This window comes from Sparus aurata, chromosome 5, assembly GCF_900880675.1.
Source record: "Sparus aurata chromosome 5, fSpaAur1.1, whole genome shotgun sequence".
Lineage (NCBI taxonomy): Eukaryota > Metazoa > Chordata > Actinopteri > Spariformes > Sparidae > Sparus > Sparus aurata.
Genome location: NC_044191.1, coordinates 17,907,063 through 17,926,021, shown reverse-complemented (window position 1 = coordinate 17,926,021; position 18,959 = coordinate 17,907,063). Strand labels below are relative to the sequence as shown.

The following is an 18,959-nucleotide window of genomic DNA, read 5'->3' as shown; positions in this document are numbered from 1 at the left end:
TGGGGGGGTTCTGCATCATTTATAAAGGACAACATGCTTCCTCTTTCTTTGGAAGTGAGCTGAATGGACGTATTAGCAATTCGATGACAAAGTGCACCTTTGGTGATCTGGAACAACCTGTCCCAACAATAACCCACTAACCCAGCCATAAAAACACCACAATCCAACTGTGAAACTGTACCTTTTATCTCAGCAAGACAACAACAGTGTTACAGATGATTGTGTTGTGGCGCTCTGAAATTTCCTCTGTTGTTGATGAGACTGAGCACCCCCTCACCTCTCACCTGAATTTGTCCAATCCTGCAGGTCAAAGTGCTGCTGTGACCTGTTAGTGACAAACACACGCGCTTCTGCCGTAACAGCTACCGTCTACCTTCAGCTGTGTGACGCAGAGGATTGAACAACAGGCAACAACAAGTCACACATGTTGTTTTATTCGCTCTTGAGTCTTGACTTTATCTGGTCGGTGAATGGACAGCTTAGTCTGCAAACTGCTTAACAATGCATGAACTCTGATAGAAGCCAAAACAGACACGAGCACTTTTGGACTGAAGTGACCAAAAACTGAGGACAAAACTGACTCACAGGAGAGTGGTGGAGACTAACTAAATACTTAATAGTTAATCAATCTCTTTTTTAGGTGGTTTATAATACCACTTCATTATACTTCATAGGCAAATGTTTAGGTGTGGAAAATAAATCCTCTGTTCCTTTGCGTACATAAAGTAGAAATACCGTCTAAAAATACTCTAAAAGTCCTGAACTTATAATGTTACTTAAGTGAAAGTACAAGTATCATCAGCTAAACTTACAGTTTGAAAAGTAAAAGTACCTTCTCTGCGGAGTAGCTCCTTTCAAAGGGTTATATTATTGTAAAATATTACATTTTTCTGTTTCACTAACGATTAAAGAGTAAATGTTTGTTGCATGTTAGTTCCACCGCTGCAAATATTGGACTTTCTACTCCACTAGATAAATGTACATTAAGAAAACACATGATAAGTTTACAAATTGCAAAATATTGTTTATGATTAATCCAGAAGGTCAAAGGTTCGCTTAGTAGGTATTTTACAACACCAGGGTTGTAGAATGTAATGTAGGTCGTAGTCCCTTTATGTTACATAAAGAGGGACGTGGGGGGATTGTTTTTATGGCGGAGTGTGGAGGATGATCTCAGAGCTTGCAGAAGTAAAGCTGCTCTGTAGTCCGGTGGTACGGCAGGGGATACTTTTGTCAGATTGTAGCAGGGTGAACAGACTGTGGCTGGGCGGGTGTTTGTCTTTTAGTATCCTTTGGGCTCTGTGCAGACACCTCACTTCACCGATGGCCCTGATGCTCTGTAGACAGGTACTTGTAACGCTCTCGGTGGTTACAATCACCTGCTGTCGAGATTTCCTGTCCTGGGCTGTAATGAACCATGCTTAGATCTGATGGTTGAGTACTTTCTATTGCACCCTTTACAAGACCCCGACCATTTCTCCTCTAGATTTCTCACATGGTTGAATCTAAAGAACTGGTTGAAGCTGAAAGAGGTCAAACTGGACCAACTGAAGGTCTGATCACAGCTGAGGAAAAAAAGAACCAGCAGATAAATACGTCCTCATCAGCACATTTTATCAAAGTGCTCTTTATCTCGGGAATGCAGTGGAAAATCTTTAGGTTGCCACACAATCAATGTTTTTTGATTTTCAACCTTAAATCAGAAATGCTCTAATGGTGAGACTGAACTCTGGCAAAAGAAAGGGAAGAGACTGATTCTGTGACATACACAGCATGTCTGACAGTATGTGGACGCCTGCACAATGTTTGTGGATACCAAAACATTAAAGATGTACACTTTGTGATGACTGAGCGTGTCATCCCATCCTCCACTCTTCTGGTTTCAGGCTTCCCATCGGATTCTATATCCTGGCTGCAGATTTGCTCCCACTCAGACACAACAGCTGACGTCCAACATTGACGTTTGTTGATAAGGTCTGGATCACAGTCAAGTCCAGGAGTCAGACAGAGCAGAGAGCAGGGCTCTGCACAGAACAGGTTCTCTGCAGCCAACTGTGAAAAACAATTTTTATATTTTCAATTTTACAAATCAAGCAGGGGCTCGTACCAGTGGCAAGGGGAAGGAAGGAAAAGGAAACACTATTCTAATAATGACATGATTTAGTAAAATACATTGAAGACAAAGTGATCATATATAACATGACATGACGGTCAACATGTGTGGTCTCATGAATGAGAAGGTTTTTCTTTTAAAAAGCACACCGTAAGAGAGAGAGAAGTGAGAACATATTTATATATAAACACACAGAGCTGATGAATATTCAGACCTTTGCTCTGACGGATAGTTAAGCCCCATGCAGGGGGTGTGTGTGTGTGTGTGTGTGCGTGTGTGTGTGTGTGTGTGTGTGTGTGTGTGTGTGTGTGTGTGTGTGTGTGTGTGTGTGTGTGTGTGTGTGTTGTATGTAAACCCAGGCAGGATCAGCTAACAGTCTCGGGGCTTCATCTGGCAGATCTTGGCGTTCCTTCAGCGCCTTTTTTAGGTTTTTGGCGCTCCTCCTCTGTCCTTTATCCCAGTTTATTTCTACAGCCTTCATCCCTCCAGCCTGTCCGCCTCAGAGTGGTTTTATCAAAGAGATCTAACCACTGCAATCAGGGGCCAAACAAAATGATGCAATACTGTCTGCGGCAGAGTAAATAACATACAGGGAAACAAAACAAAGTACAAGACCAATGGAGTGTGTCACAGAAAAAGATGAGGGTTGTTTTTAGCCTCTCAAGAGTGCATAGAAAACGACCTGTAAAGTCAGACATGAGCCTACAGGGCCTGAAAAAATCATGAAGTGGTTGAACAAATGCAGAGCTTTTGCTCACAAGCCAAACTAGTTCACTGATTTTGCATGGGTTTCTTTATCTTTCGCTTGCTGATACATCTGCTTTGCTGCTGGATGAGTCTGTTTCCACGTGTCTGTTTTGCCTTGCAGCAAAACTGAATTTGCCGTGAACAACAGTGAAGGTCGAAATAGCCCATTAACAGATGAAGTTGGTTGTCATTCGTTTAACACCTGCTGCAAACCATATAAACTTTAGGAAAATAATAAAGTAAAAGTTTTGTTGAGGTATTTAAGGTTTAAGTTTTTTTAATGCAAAAACCACTAATAGATGTTAAGATGTCAAGATTGCATTCAAGCAAAGCAGGCAGCCATCGATTGTTAGATGGTAATTTAATTAATTACAATCTATATTTTTAGGGAACTTGCACTGCTCAAGTAGAAACACAAACACATTTTTTTGCCCCACAGGCTCACTTTAGCTCTGGTTCATGAGACAAAAAAGACTTCTTAATGCAGCCTAATGTGGAAATGCATTTTGGACTCATTCATTTTGCCTTTTCCTGCCATAAAATCGGTTGTTGCATGCATGCTGGGCTGGCATCTATTTGCAATACATTACGTTAACTCCTTTTGGGTTTATTCTGAAAGGTGCTGTACCATAAAAAGCGTGTTCTTCTTCTCCTTATCACTTTTTGTGCATGTTCTAATTAATCTAATTTCATCTGTTCAGGTCCCATGCTGAACTGAATTTGTTTTTTTGTTTTGTTTGTCTTTCTCTGTTTTTTCTTGGTTTTGTGCTATTTGTTATGTCATAAAAAAGAAAGAAAAAGGCAATCATTATTAAAAATTAATTGTTGTTTTTATTTCAGGCTCTTGTTGAAGAGCAGATTTGGCAGCGATCCAAACCTGCATGTTTGGACAGATCCAGTGGTAACCCTTACCCGACTTGGATCATTTTGACTGTCCCCATAGCTCCTCTTGCCTTTTGAAATTTGAGCAATAATTTTTAATGAGGGTCCTCGAGCAAAGCAGTACAGTGTGTCCACGATGCACTGCTTATGTCATGTTTTGACCTATGAAAACAAACCTGGTGCTGGGTACAGTCATAATTTCACTTTGGCTGTGGCAGTGGGACCCTGCTGACATCTGTTAGACGAGACCGCTGTCATGTGCTTCCAATAAGAGAGGCAGAGCTGCAGGTTTCAGTGCCCCCCGTGAAGGTTTGACTGGATGTTTGGATAAGAATAGGCACTGTTATGTTATTATTTCAACAGCGTTATCAGTCAATCAATAAATCAAACTTGCATCGATGCAATTCAAAGTTCTTAACAGGTGATTGAAACAAACATGGAATATCAAGAAAGCAATAATGGTGCAATAAAATGATAGGCAAAAAAAAAACATGATACAAAATGAAAAATAAAAATAAGCAATCAAATAAGATACTGCATGTAAAAGCTTATTTAAAAACGTTAATAAGACAGAGCATAATAATAATAATAATAATAATAATAATAAAAATAATAATAATAATAATAGCAACAAGCAAAATGTAAATACAAATCTATATAAAATGTGGATAAAACGTATAGTTTAGTGTTATAATAAAACTAAATAAAGAAGTATAAACATGATAAGCTGTCTGGCTTCTATTCAGTGTTTTATTATATTGTTATGCTTAAGTATACGTTGAATAACTTTAGTACGATATTGGAATAATAATACTGAGCCTATTTTCTCATTTTTAATTTATTTCGATCTTTACTCATCTATTTCTCTTACACTGGTGCTATCTATGTCGCTATTCTGGCACACGTACCGCCAAATAATCCCCGTGTCTTCATTTGCCACAATTTGAACAAAAGAAAAGACGGGATTGGTCATTCTGTCAAGTGTTGGATGAAACGAGCACCGTTATTGGTTGGCCGTTCTCCATTTTTTTATTTTACAAGGAAGGGCGGGACCGAGTCGAGCCCGTCAATGGACGACCTCGGTGATTGGTCAGTAGTAGAAAAAGACGTAGATGCTGAAGGCAGGTCCGACTGTACAGCCAATGACGTCGCGCTATTCCGGGAAGAGGCGTGGCCTCGTGTCATTCTTTAGAAGCCGGCGTTTCCTTACCGGCGTTTCAGTATTACCCAGAGAAGGAGACACACCGACGTGTGCTATTTATTTATATATTGTAGTTTCTTTTAACTTATTGGGAGCCAAACATGCTCGGCCTGTGCCTTTACGTCCCTGTGTCCAACTCGGACCCCATTGAAGTGGAATATTTTGAGTCTAACGGACTACCGTCGGAGCTGAAGTCTCTCTTTAACAAATTGAGCGTGTTCCTGCCGTCCCAGGAGTTTTCAACATACCAAAAGTGGCGAAAGGTAAGGAATAAAGACACTTGATGTTAACTTGTAACGCTTTATATGTCACCACACAGACTATTTAGCATCTACAATCACCTAATTCTTTCAATCCAATTATTTTGACCGGCACTAAAATCCTTTCTTGACGGGCGCCGGAAAGATTAGCATGGGGTTGTAAAAAGCCTTACGACTAGGCCGCAAGTTACCGGCTTCCAGATAATTCGCCACGAGAGCAGCGTTATTTCAATGGTGAGCGGAAAACGCATTGGAGTTATTGTTGACATGTTGTTAAGGTTACATTAGTTTCTTTAAAAGTAATATACCATTTATATGTCCGTCCATTAAAACTACTTTGTTAACTGAATCGGCGCGGGCGGTGTAGCAGACGGTGCCGACACAGGGAAATCCACCCTAAAGAGGAATTTGAGCTATGCTAGGCTATTCGAAAGTAAAGAAAACTGATAAAAATCACCCGCTTCCTCTCCGAAAGTGAACAGAGGAAGTTCCTGTAAGATGAATTGATGCATGAAAACAATTACAATAATAAATGGGGAGAAAAAATCTTTGAGTATTTATTTTATATAAAGTGTGAAATGCAGACAAGACTCTTTACTTTGCGAAGATCACACATGCATCTTGCTGAAACCCGCAGACTGGTTAAGTGAACCTTGATTTTTGTGCTGAATGATTGCACTAGGCTGTGACTCACGCTCCATCTTCAAACCAACTGGAAGATGGCCTGTTTTAGTCCCTGCACTCAGCCGAAGTCCACATTGATGCTCATAAACTGATGGCAGTGCAGGGATATTCAGCAAACACTTTGCTGTTTTAACTACAGTTAGAATAATATGGTTCCAGCAAAGCCAGCTACCCCATTTGTTGTCAATACAGCAGCTGCAACAGTTTGCTCCCTGGGAATTGCAAAATTTTATTTTAAGTACACAAACACTGACCAAACCTGTTGCTGACTACAGAAATGGCATAATATAATGTCTTTTGGACCATGTTATAGGTTGCATTCATGCATCTGTGCAGCTAGTTCAGGCTGAGCTGCAGGTGCAAGCAAAATAGCAGCTGTGTATCATTACTGGCTGACAGTCATATGCCCGCACTGTGGCCAGCAGGTCAGGTATCAGCGCTGGAAAGCCGGCTGGAGGACTGCCGGTGTCCTCGTCTCATTTTAGCTCAGTTGGTATGAGCTTAGACTGGATTAAAGCAGTTGGTGGGGCGAACCTGCAGTTAAGGTCAAAGATAGGCATGAGTGTTACTACCTAATACCCCCCCACACACACACACACACTCCCCACTTCTGCAGAAATGGACGTCATCCCGGTCATTCAAGACTGCCAAGAGCACTGTGTCTTAGCAAATGGGCCGTGATGCTGTCCATTGGGGTCATGAAACACAAGCCGGGGCAACTTAGTCTCCAGTCATTTTTTTGACTGTGGATTCGGCAAAGGGACAGATCACATTTCATTTCCTGCTGTTCCTGTATCATAAAGTGCTGTTAACGCTGTTTATCCCTGAAACTGTATAAAACAATATAACAACACACTATGTGCATCTTTGAGTGAATGAAATGTCATTCTTTTTTCTACATCTGTCATTAAATGGAGTACCACGTATCATTGCCTGTATTCTTTGCAGAAAACCTTAAAAGGGGAGGAAAATGAGTCAGATGGACAGCTGGACTTTGAGGAGTTTGTTCACTATCTGCAAGACTATGAGAAAGACCTGAAGCTTGTGGTGAAAAGCATCGACAGGAAGAATGCCGGTATGACGCTGAGGTTTTCATTTTGTTGCAGATGTGTCGGCGCTTGCTTGGTTTCATTTCTCACCTATTCAGTAGTTCAACCAAGCTAAAAGAGTCAGTCTTAAAACTGGTCTTTGGTTCCTTTCAAGGTCGCATTGATCCTAAGGAGTTCATGCAGTCTCTTCAGGACCTCGGTGTGCATATTTCCCCACAGCATGCGGAAAAAACCCTTAAAAGGTAATTTCACTCATTCATTTATTCCACTGCAATTTTTGATTGTTTAATTAAAGGGCTCAGTATCTTACCTTTCTTTTTGTTTTTCTCTTCTTCTTCTTTTTTTAAAGCATGGATAAGAATGGTATGATAACTATCAGCAGTAAAGACTGGAGCAACTACCCCATGGTTGAGAAGACGGAGAACATTCCTGAGATCATCCTGTATTGGAAACACTCCACGGTTAGTTCAGCACTGCACTGAAACCACAGTTATTGCCCTAAAAGGAAAACGTTTAGAGACAGCTAAGCTGTAACAATACGGCTCTTCACTACCAGAACCTTAACAGGCAAGATGTAAATAATTGGTTTGACAAATCTGAATAAATGAGGACACGGCGAAAAGAAACATTGTTGGTGTTGCGTAAATTGTCAGATGTCCTGAATTCACACAACCTCAGAGCCGATAACAGTATCAGGGCATCTGAGAATGTATCACTTGGACTGTAACTTATCACAGTGCAATGGGTGTTGCACATTTTGTCCTGACAGGAAAAACAGGTCAATTGAAGCACAGTTCCCTGAAAGGCTACATCAGCTCAAGTTGTGCGTCAGCAATTAAGCTCTATTAGGCTATGAAAGGACCTGTGGTCCCATTCCAGAAGGATTATGTTGGAAGGATTTGTCGATTTGTGTCTCTGTTATGTAAAAGGGAGCAGCGGTCAATCAGAGCAGGTGGTGACTGAAGCAATATGGCGCAGCTCCTGCTGTAGGACTGTGTGATCTTGTGGGGGGTGTTCAAGTTATTCCAATGCTGTGCCATCTAATGAGTCTCGACTTTACGCAGAGGAGACACTGACAGGCTGACCCAAGGCCAAGAATAGAGCTGGAGTACCCCTCTGGGAGGCCAAGCAAAACGCAGCCAAATGAATGATGAAACATGAGCTGCTGGGTCATCTGAGTTTTAAAAAAAAAAATCTGATGTTTAATGCACTGTGTAGTCACATGTTAAAGCCACACAGCACAACCCAAGTGTCCCAGAGTGACAGTGAAACTTACTACCAGCTATTTATGACTGGTGGGCCAATAATCAGAATAAGTCTTCTCTGAATGAGGTGCAAAAACTACAAAATGTTATTAATAATGCATTTTGTCCTCCCCCCCCCCCCTTTTTTTTTTTTTTAAAGCTTTTAAAATTCTGACTCTTGGTAAAGGTGACCTGAGTTGGCAGAGATTCAAAGCTGCAGGTTCAGACAGATCCAGTGTTAACCTATGTTCCCGCTCTTCTCCTGACCTAAATCATCCCGTCTCTTTATGGACATGCGCCTTCTGCCCTTTGAATGTTGACCTTAAAGTTTAATAAGGCAAAGCTGTGCGCCGTGTCCATAATTGTCTACTGAGATCAATTAAATATTGACCTAAACTGTTGTCTGTGAAAATAAACCCGGTGCTCGACGACAGTCAGTTTGACCCTTACCGTGGCAGGGGGGCCTGGTGACGCATGTTTGTCTGCCACACAAGGCCGCTGTTATGTGCTGTGACGAGATGTACAGCAGTATTCAGTGCTACATATCAAGGTTTTTAACTGGTTAACTGGGTGTTTTGGTAATATAGGTTCTCTGGTCGCAGCTGGTGACAATGAAGATGAACAAATAAAAGCAAAATAGAAATGGTTCTACTAAAACATTTTTAAGTTGTCCACATGACCTGAAAACACTGACCTCATCTATTCTTTGTCATGGCCTCCTGAAGTAAAAAGTTGTTTCAAGAGGTACTTTCTTCCTAACAATAATGTCTCTGTCCCTGGCAGATATTTGATGTGGGTGAGAACCTGATGGTGCCTGATGAGTTCACCATAGAGGAGAAGCAGACTGGGATGTGGTGGAGGCATCTGGTTGCAGGTGGAGGAGCTGGAGCTGTTTCAAGGACCTTTACAGCCCCCCTGGACAGACTCAAAGTCATGATGCAGGTAATTGAGCTTGATTTAAATCAGTTTAAAACTCATTTTAAAAGTTTTGGTTAAAATGAAAACTGGCCTTATGGAGTCTGGGAACTGCACAGTGTATTGATGAAGTCATGGAAACTCTTATCTTTCTCACCATTTGCGAGGGTAGTGGGTTATGTGAGCCACTCAGCTGTTTTGCTTTATGACCCCTCCATAATGCACATCATGCTAAAACATAACAAACTTTGAAGTGGAGTCCAGTGATTTAAACAAAAAAATACAACCTTGGATAAGGGGATGTTAATGAGATCTACCATGAGGCGACCATGCAAGTGGCACAATCAGTCAGTCGTGAAGAAACTTGGAATAAATTGCTCAAAATCAAGTTGCATAAGGGTCATAAACAAGTTAATGTTTAATAGACAGTGTGTAAGAGCGAGGGGCCGGAGTCCAGGAGCCGTTGGTGTGTCAAAGCCGAGCTACACCACCAACCAATGAGTGCTCACATGCAAGCGTCACACCCTCTGCTGTGTAATCCTCACCGTCATCAATGAGATGAAGGTCTGACCGTTCACAATCAGGATGTGTGTCAGTGGCCGCGATTTGCGTCAGTTGCTAGGTGGAAGGTCAACTTTGAAACAATCTTGTTGACTTTGAGCCCTATTGATTAGGATTTGTGTGCTTTAGTTATTTTCCCATCAAATAATTAGACCCAGTTGGGCTCGTTTTTGGTCAGACAACCTCTTGGCCCAAAAATCAAGTCAGATCTCCAAATCGTAGTAGTTGGTCCCCTGTCAAGTTTAGAGCTGCTCATGTCCAACCGTTGAATATATCTAATTGATTTCTTCTTTCTTGTCAGGTTTATGGATCCCGAACCAACAACATGTGCATCATGACTGGGATGATGCAGATGATCAAAGAGGGTGGAATGAGGTCTTTGTGGCGCGGCAACGGTGTGAACATCATCAAAATTGCCCCTGAGTCGGCCCTCAAGTTCATGGCATATGAGCAGGTATGACACGCCACTCATTCTGTGAATTGTAATCGTGATGCTCTGTGTTCTTGACGTGCATTCACTAATCTTTTTTTCTTTCTCAATTTGACTTCTTCAGATTAAACGTTTAATCGGCAGTGATAAGGAGACTCTGAGCATCGTGGAGCGTTTTGTTGCCGGGTCTCTGGCTGGAGTGATCGCCCAGAGCACAATCTACCCCATGGAGGTGATTATCACTTTAATCACACATGCGCAACAGATCAAAGAGGCTTTAGGAAACCTTATTCATGACTTGAAGCATTGCACTGAAATGAAACATTTTTCTTCACTGAATCTGTCCCCAGGTCCTGAAAACTCGTCTTGCTCTGAGGAAGACCGGGCAGTACTCTGGTATCTCAGACTGTGCCAAGCACATTTTCAGGAGGGAAGGACTTGGAGCATTTTATAAAGGCTACGTCCCCAACATGTTGGGTATCATCCCTTACGCAGGCATCGACCTGGCAGTATACGAGGTGAGCAGTCCCAACTACATGGACAGATTATCCTGTAAAACCTCTGTGGGGTTATTTTTACTTTTCTGCATTCTTAAGCCTTATTGGTATCGGTTTGTGTTTCCACTTTATCACCCTGCTAAAAAAAACTCTGCACATACCCTTCTTCATACCTCAACCTCTAATCAAAACAAGAATGTTAATCTTTACAGCTATAAACTCCCCACGTTTACAGTTTTACTTGCTTTTAAACTCTACAAACTGATAAAGCAAACACCTTTTTATATTTGAAAAGAAGGGAATATTGTCCAGGTGGCATTAGGAAAAGCGAAGAGTATATATTGAAATATCTTGCCTCACCACTGTAAAAATGGCACCAAACATATCTTAGTTGCATAACAGACTCAAAATTACATAATACTGACAGGATTTATACGTTTTCCCCCCTCAGACACTGAAGAACAACTACCTGCAGCAGTACGGCACCAACAGCACTGACCCCGGTGTGGTTGTCCTGCTGGCCTGCGGCACGGCGTCGAGCACCTGCGGTCAGCTTGCCAGTTATCCTCTGGCTCTGGTTCGCACCCGCATGCAAGCACAAGGTGAGGCCTCACACCTCTGCTCTTTCTTGTCTGTATCATTAAGACTACTGTACAGTATGGGATGAATAGTTGAACACTGATACTAAATTCACTGATGCCAACAATAAATAGAGGGTGAAAAAACACCAAATATCTACACTGACACAATGCACACTGAATTGAAAGTGTCTTGAGGGTGAGAGTGTCTTTAATGGAGTAGAGGCTCCTCAAAGGACCACACCTGTTTTTATTTTTCTGTGGTAAAGGAGGATATGTCCATAACTGGTTAGGGAGGGACATTCCTGTCAAAGGCAGATCACATTATCCAGTAATTGTACTGACCTGATAAAAGTAACATGGAAGTTGTAAACGGGCGGTTTACAAAATGGGCTGTTCATTTTCTGACAATCTATTAATCTCTGCTATCAAGAGGATTTTTTTTTAAAGAAGGTTCAAATAAGAAAGCTCGTACATCATCTCAATGTAACCTGTTTTTTTTTTTGTTTGTTTTTTTATGTCCTTACAGCTGCAACAGAAGGCAGCCAGCAGGTGACGATGTCTGGTCTGTTCAGGCAGATCCTGCAGAACGAGGGCCCCACAGGGCTCTACAGAGGCCTGGCCCCCAACTTCCTCAAAGTCATCCCTGCAGTCAGCATCAGCTACGTGGTGTACGAGCACCTGAAGACACAGCTGGGAGTGACATCACGCTGAGACTCACCCTCTCATTGTCGCACGACTAAAACATTAATGTGACAAATGACCCTCGCACCTCAAACCCAAACAACCCATGACAGTCACCACCCCCCCCCCCCACTCCTCCCTCTGTCCCAGGGTTAATGCTAAGGAATCCCAGGGACCTTTTGGCCCCTCTGCGGGTTCGTGGAGTCATCTCATTCTGTGAATGTCAGCTGACGAAAGATGAGAAAGGACACTGAATGTTGGAAAAGCCAAGGTGGAGGATATGGACTCTGTGAGCTCAGGTTGTCAAGATTATGACTGCTGCTATTTATGTTTTAAACGAGTTGAGAGAAAGAGAGAGAGAAATGTAAGTGTCTGTAAATCAACGACCAAATGTTTTTTGCTCTTGCCGCTAATTCGTGTTTTGTTGCCTGAGCAAACGTCCTTTTCATGTTAGCATATCATTGCAAGCTTGGTCAGTCAGTAATACATGCTTGTTAATTCTACTTAAAACACTTACAGAATACTTTTACATGGCAGATATAGCATTAATGAGTTATTTGAGAAGTCTTACTCTTCACCAGTTCTGCCTGTAGGAAGAAATGATTGTGTTCCTAAATGAGAGGATTTTGCACATGTGAGTTTGAGCTCTCTCCACCCCTGCCCTGAATGAATGACTATGGAGTATTTATTTCCATATTTATTGCTTTTATTGTCTAGATAAGAAAGGGAGGTATAATTCTGCATGTGTCAAATGTGTAGTTTGATGTAAAATGCAGTCTGAATATATTCAGGTAGGGAAACTTTAACCAGGCAACAGCCTTAACACGTGGCTATCAAACACTAAATGTAGTTGTCTGGTGAAGTGTTGAAAAGAGAGTTGGACTTCTTGCCACTGCAAACCGCTTCAGATTATGTCTGTTAATGTGTGGGACATGTTTTTTGCCCTTTTTGAAAGGTATAAATGTCTTAAGTTTCACCTCTGGTTGAAGGGCAGATTATTTAATGAACAGAGCACACATGGTTTGTTTTTGTTTTTGTTTTTTCAACATTTATACTTGGAAAAACAAGGGCTTGAAAAAGATGAGCAACAATGCACTTTAATCAATGCTGGAAGGGCCTCTGAATGTCATATAAATTCAGGTATTAAGATTGAATTCTTTTGTAAAGAATGAGTTTTAGTATTGTTTTAATGGACCATTTTGATGCAAATAAATGCAACTACTTGTAATGTTGAGTCTCTGATTTCTTTCTTTTGTAGAGAATTAAGCCAGTTTAAAAGAGCTGTAAGACTTTTGTCCGGTTCTTACAGCAGATCATTTTCACTTTCATGTACCAGAGGAGTCTGCTGGCTTTAGCTTTCTAATCTGTACTGAAAGTTTTGAAATATGAATGTTTTTGGGAAGACGGGTGTTTCCTAAAAACATTCATGGACAAGACAAGAATAACCCAGAGGCATTACATGTGATCAAAAAAGAAGTGAATTCAGGATGGGGTTTTTTGATTTGTCCAGGGTTTTTTTCTTTCTTTCTTGTATGTGGAACTAGTTATTCAATGAAGTAAGAAACTGATGATCTCATTTGGGTGACACGTATCACAAGTTTCTGACATGTAAAGTTTCCACGTAAATAACAAAGTCATAATCACTGGAACTAGAATAATAAATCTGCTGATATCTCATCGTAGATATGCATGTTTATTGGTTGATGAATAACAGTAATCTAGGCTTAAAGTAATTTCTGAACCGTTTCTATATTGAGTTTGTCCACCAGAGAGAACTGACATTCTTATTTTTCAACTGTAAAAGGTCTGACTCACTGCATAACATGGTCGCAATTTTAAAAAAGCAAACCCTTGGAGCATTTTAGGAAGGTTTGTTCATATTGTGTGTTTTTAGGAGTTATATTTGAAAAGAGTCTAAAAATGTTTTGCCTATAAAAAGTGAAACATTAATTTTTGGGTGAGAAATTTCTTTCCGCCATATTAAATGTTCCCAGAAGTTGCTGGCAGTTTCTCAGGACAGGGAAGATTAAAAAAAAGGACAGCCTGACTCTTAATGAATAATTTACAACAGTGAAATGGCTGACGTATTAAATGGTGTTGTCAGGACAGACATTATAATGAATACAAGTCGCACAATATTCAGTGTATTTGTGTCATTATTGTGTGACCTTGAGAAGTTTATAGGCCTGTTGTTTTATTTTTTTTACATCGTGGAAATACACAGGTCTTGAGTTAATACAAGACAGATCACAGCGGATACTTAAACTCGACGTGACTGTACACTGATTAGTAATCAGTGCAGTTATATTAAGGAGATTGACCTAGAATTACTCATATTAATGTCGTTCGAGTTTTACGCTTAAATCGTGTATTTTGTCCTACGCAGCCACCCGTAGCAAAACAAGGAAGCGGCTGTACCGGGACGGACAAAATAGAACCAGAAAAAAAAATCACAACATTTACATTTACTACCGTAACTAGCTACATGGCTGTTTTATGAATACCACATTTATGTCCTAGCATAGGTAAAATGTGTTTGATACTGTACGTATTTGATTTATTTCCGTAACATTAGCCACACTAGCTATGTTGAAAACGAGGCTAAACAGTAGCTAGCTAGTTAGCAGCGGTGCTAAGGAAAGATTATAATGGTGCAGAACATGTTCCGGACCGGGTTTCTGGTTCGGGCCACACACACGCTGCTAACCTGGGTCATAACTCTGGTGCTGTTTCTGCACAACACCGGTAAGTTAATTCAAACTAGGACAACCTTCTACTCAGGTCTCTAATATGTGAAACCCCTGACAGCTGATCACATAGCGCCTAAAGTACACCTAATGATCCAGATTACCTGACCCAGCAAGGTCATCCTCTGTTGTTACTCAAACTCAGAATAAAACTCAAATACCTCTGCATGCACCTGACCTGGATACTACTCATGCTCCATGTTGCTCATCAGTAAATAAAATGCACAGGTGGAAAAGTTGGGACACACAAGCTAACACCTGTGTGCCATTAACATGGAGCTGTTAAAGGGTTAGTGTATGATCTAATATTGTTATTTCTGTACATCCTGATTTGTAAAAGCGCTTGGCTGATTTGTGGGGCTAATACCGATATTAGTGAGGGAAAAAAATGAAAATATGGGCTGATATACACACATTTCTGGCATTGATCACTATAGTGTGGTCATCAAACACTTGTGATAAAGACACATAATGAAGGCAGGATATTTGATAGTTTACCATTTAAATGTGTTGTCTGAAACAGAATATAAGCAACTTTTTATGCATTATAATCTTTTGAAAAGGTTTTCATATCAGCGCACATCACCCAGCATATAGACTGATACCGATATATCTGTAATGGGTCAATCGGCCAACCTATATATCAGTTGGGCTTTAATTTTTTATATCAAGAGTTTTTCATAAGATGCTTACTGGGTTAATTTCCGGACTACTTTTTCCAGAAATCAGTGGAGGGTCCCTTTAATATGTTTATATGAGAAAGCATATCCTCCTGGTATTTGGTTAGTGTAGCATTATCATTAAACAGTTTTATTGCTGTATATTCCTCGTCTGAAAATCTGTATTAAAGTCGTATACAATTATCTTGACTTATCTGACTGTTTCAGACCATATCATCCATATCCATGATTTAATATTGCGTGGAAGCAACAACTGTCATGACCAAAATATCACTGCCAGTATCTGTGCCCAGTGTGTGACAAAACACACTTGGCTGGTCCAGTTAATCTATACTGTGTGTGTTTGTGTGCAGATTTGCGGAAGTGCGAGGAGCGAGGGGAGCTGTTGCTGCCGATTCTGTTCTTCCTCTTGGTCGTGCTGTCGGTGCTCTTATACTTTGCCGTTTCTTTAATGGACCCTGGCTTCGTTCTCACTGACACTGTGAAGGTGAGATTAGCTACCAAAACCCACACAACAAAAAACGGGCAGAAACAGACTTCATGAAAGGCAAATAGGTATTTCTGACTCCAGTTTTCCACCAGCCTAAAAAAATCACTTTGTGCTTTCAATCATTTAACATATCAATTATGTCAAGTGGTAATAAGGCAACTTTTACAAATATTAACCAGATACTGTCATCCTAGATCACGTTTGTAAAGTCTATTGAGGTTATTGTCACATGTGATGATAAGAACGTGATGTAAAGTAAAAAGAATAAAACATGGATCATGATTTAGTCCTTCAGGTCACAGTGGATGGCGTGTGCGTATGTGTGTGCCCGTGTGTGACCCACATCAATCTGTGTTTTGCAGGGTGTTCAGGGTTCACATGAGGAAATGGAGTCAATGATTCCTCAGACTTCGACCCCTCGGCTGCGGCGCTGCGGATACTGCCTGCTGCAGGTAACCAACTGCTGCCAGCTGCCAACCTACGCTCGCTGTGTGTTCGTGTTTGTCAGTGACATGTGTGATTTCTCAAGTCTGTGTAGTCACATATTTGTTCACTGTGGTGGAACATCTAGTCACCATGTTGCATGATGCGTCAGTACAGTCAGTCAGGCTGTAAAGGACATTTACGGAAACCTTTTTGAACTTACTGCTTGTATTTTACTGCTCCTTTCTTTCTATGTATTCACTGAATTCAGATTTGTGCTTGTTCACATGACATTTTCTCCTGCTTGTCAAAGCTTGGTTATAAAATGTTATAAATTTCAGGTTGCCAGGTGATGTTCTGCTCTAAAATAAAAGCAGGATTATTTGCAAAGTAAACACGCAACAAGAGGCAGTTTAGCCCTTTTTCCGAGGAGTTACATTCAGCACAATCAGACCTGTCGCAAACAACATCACCACTGCTACACCTTTTGCATTTATTAATGCACCCAAACATCCTGCTGTTCATCTGGGTCCAAGTTTGGTTAATCTATTTATTTGTGTTGTTAAGGATTATAGACTGAATCACTGTGACATCAATGCAACAACAACAGTTACTTCCGGGTTGAAAACTGGCCTTTGAACTGCGTTGTGGGGACATGTGAAATCGGCACACTTTAATTGTGTTGTTATTATAACATTTGAACATGCATTGTAAAACATGCTGGTCCGCCCTATCTGGCATTTCTGCTGTGCTTAGTTTATGTACTGTGACACTTTGCTAGCGTATTTGATAGACTATCGAACTAACTGTGCTTCTTGGACTAACTACTAGTTTTAGGTCAACTCCTTTTTAAACTATTTTTTTTTTGTCTGTGTTCCAAGAGGTAAAAATTAAGTCTCCAACCTAACGTAAGGGAAAGTGTTGTTATTAATAAAATAAGACAGCATCAAACAGACATTTAAGATACTTACACTTTGAAATAGCCACTTGAAAAAAGACAGTTAAATAGTAAGTTAGCTAATGCATGATACAGGAGTTTTCTTCCCTGAAGTTATTGTGAACAAACATTTGGGATAAGGTCTATTGCGGAAAACAATATTGTTATTAAAAAATATACTATATATCATAGATATGTCTTGGCCATATTGTCCCTACTGGATTTCCATCATCCTTTAATAAATTGGCTAGTATGAGTGTAAAAACAGGTATTTATTTGCAGTCCATGTGATATTAAAAAGGTCTTTAAAAACATTTTATACTTAACTTGTTGAAACCCTGGCATCTGCACAGGATGAGTTCAGGCACAATACTGAGTGTAGGTCATCCGCATTTTGGAAGTGCTGTGTGTTCTGTGCACAGGGTGACCTGCACAACAGTACTCTGCCTGAATGCATCCTATGCAGACACTGATGGAGCACTGAAGCTGCTGCTGTGCTATCGCTGTATCCACCACAATGTCATTGTGCATTTTTAAAAAATATATAACTGACGTTGGCATCTATTTTAGTATAAGAACGATGAAAGAGCAGTTTTAGTTTTCCCATTTAAAGTAGCCCCCTGCACTTACTCTCTTGTTCTCCCCCTATCTTTTTTTCCCCCCAAGCAGCAGCCAATGAGAGCGAAGCACTGTCAGACGTGTAAACACTGCGTTCGTCGTTTCGACCACCACTGCCCCTGGATCGAGAACTGTGTGGGGGAGAGGAACCATCGCTGGTTCATCGTCTACCTGATGGTGCAGTTGCTCGCTCTGCTGTGGGCTCTTCACATCGCCCTGTACGTCTGCTGAACACATTTGTAATTTTTGGAATCAATTGCAAGTTAATAATTCAATAATTCTACCGCTCATGGATGATATTGTAAATGTTATTCAAATAGAGCAAGGGCGGAGAATAACCTTGAGGGTAAACATCACCACTGCTTGTATAATCCCCGTTGTTTATTTTTCAGGTCTGGCATCTCGCCCAGCGTCACCTGGGAGCTGTGGTTCAGAGTCAACGGGTTCCTGTTGGCGGCGTTTGGGGTTGTCGGTGTTTTCTCTGTGGTGGTGGGGCTGCTGCTGGGCTGCCACCTCTACCTGGTCTCGATCAACTGCACCACCTGGGAGTTCATGTCACGTCACAGGATCTCATACCTGAAGAACTGCGAAAGCGAGGAGAACCCGTTTGACCGTGGCATCTTCTGCAACCTGTGGGATTTCTTCTGCATCTGCAGGACAGTGGTGTGGGAGAAAATGTACCACAGAACAACCACAAACTCTGTCTGACCGATAAACAGGCAGCAGGTCAGAATCTACATCAGGGTCAGGCACTATTTTCAGGGAAAGAAATCATATTTCCTTAATGACTTTGGTGTAGGGCTTTCCCTGAATCAGGATATTCAGAGTTGTTTCAGTCACGTCCAGTCGATGCATTTATTCCTTCTTTTGGATTGGTTAAAAGAAAAATATGTTAATTTATAGATATTTACTGTTTTTATAAACACTCAACATTAGTGTGTTATGTTTTCACTCATGTCCGTATATTTGTTTTGTTGGTTTGTTGGTTTGTCAGCAGGATTTCCACAAAACTCAGATGGAGGTTTTGTCTTGGCCCAGTATAGACCCTGTTAACTGTTTGGTGCGGATCTGAAAAAAGGGACAGATCCAGGAATTTTTCTCTCACCTTCTTTACGTTGCAAGACAGGGTGTTCTTTAAGCATTTTTGTTAATTTCTCAGGGAATAATGCATGGATCTTGATAAAAAAAAAACAAAAAAAACAAAAAAAAAAAACATGGC

At 40.9% G+C, this 18,959-nt stretch overlaps 2 protein-coding genes across 3 annotated transcripts; both read left to right on the top strand.

Annotated features, from left to right (window-relative positions):
- The first annotated feature begins 5,044 nt into the window (after window positions 1-5,044).
- slc25a25a (solute carrier family 25 member 25a) lies at window positions 5,045-13,073 on the top strand. Its single transcript, XM_030417018.1, has 10 exons — window positions 5,045-5,206; window positions 6,836-6,962; window positions 7,091-7,178; window positions 7,286-7,397; window positions 8,964-9,122; window positions 9,958-10,110; window positions 10,211-10,318; window positions 10,437-10,604; window positions 11,035-11,185; window positions 11,691-13,073. Exons 1-10 carry the CDS (start codon window positions 5,045-5,047, stop codon window positions 11,873-11,875), a joined length of 1,413 nt encoding a protein of 470 aa, XP_030272878.1. The 3' UTR covers window positions 11,876-13,073.
- A 1,160-nt stretch (window positions 13,074-14,233) lies between these two features.
- On the top strand, window positions 14,234-18,958 carry zdhhc12a (zDHHC palmitoyltransferase 12a). Of its 2 annotated transcripts, none has more exons than XM_030417035.1 (5): window positions 14,234-14,590; window positions 15,626-15,759; window positions 16,125-16,214; window positions 17,792-17,958; window positions 18,133-18,958. In XM_030417035.1, exons 1-5 carry the CDS (start codon window positions 14,494-14,496, stop codon window positions 18,446-18,448), a joined length of 804 nt encoding a protein of 267 aa, XP_030272895.1. In that variant the 5' UTR covers window positions 14,234-14,493; the 3' UTR covers window positions 18,449-18,958. The 2 variants fall into 2 exon arrangements, with proteins under 2 accessions (XP_030272895.1, XP_030272894.1); XM_030417034.1 differs by having other exon boundaries at window positions 17,789-17,958.
- Window position 18,959: the final 1 nt, after the last annotated feature.

Excerpts from the sequence above, each read along its gene's own strand:
- zdhhc12a (XM_030417034.1), top strand. The coding sequence starts at position 14,494 with ATGGTGCAGAACATGTTCCGGACCGGGTTTCTGGTTCGGGCCACACAC. Across the intron at positions 15,760-16,124 it reads TTCTCACTGACACTGTGAAG|GGTGTTCAGGGTTCACATGA; the intron begins GTGAGATTAGCT and ends TGTGTTTTGCAG. Across the intron at positions 17,959-18,132 it reads TGGGCTCTTCACATCGCCCT|GTCTGGCATCTCGCCCAGCG; the intron begins GTACGTCTGCTG and ends TTTATTTTTCAG.
- slc25a25a (XM_030417018.1), top strand. The coding sequence starts at position 5,045 with ATGCTCGGCCTGTGCCTTTACGTCCCTGTGTCCAACTCGGACCCCATT. Across the intron at positions 6,963-7,090 it reads CATCGACAGGAAGAATGCCG|GTCGCATTGATCCTAAGGAG; the intron begins GTATGACGCTGA and ends GTTCCTTTCAAG. Across the intron at positions 11,186-11,690 it reads CACCCGCATGCAAGCACAAG|CTGCAACAGAAGGCAGCCAG; the intron begins GTGAGGCCTCAC and ends ATGTCCTTACAG.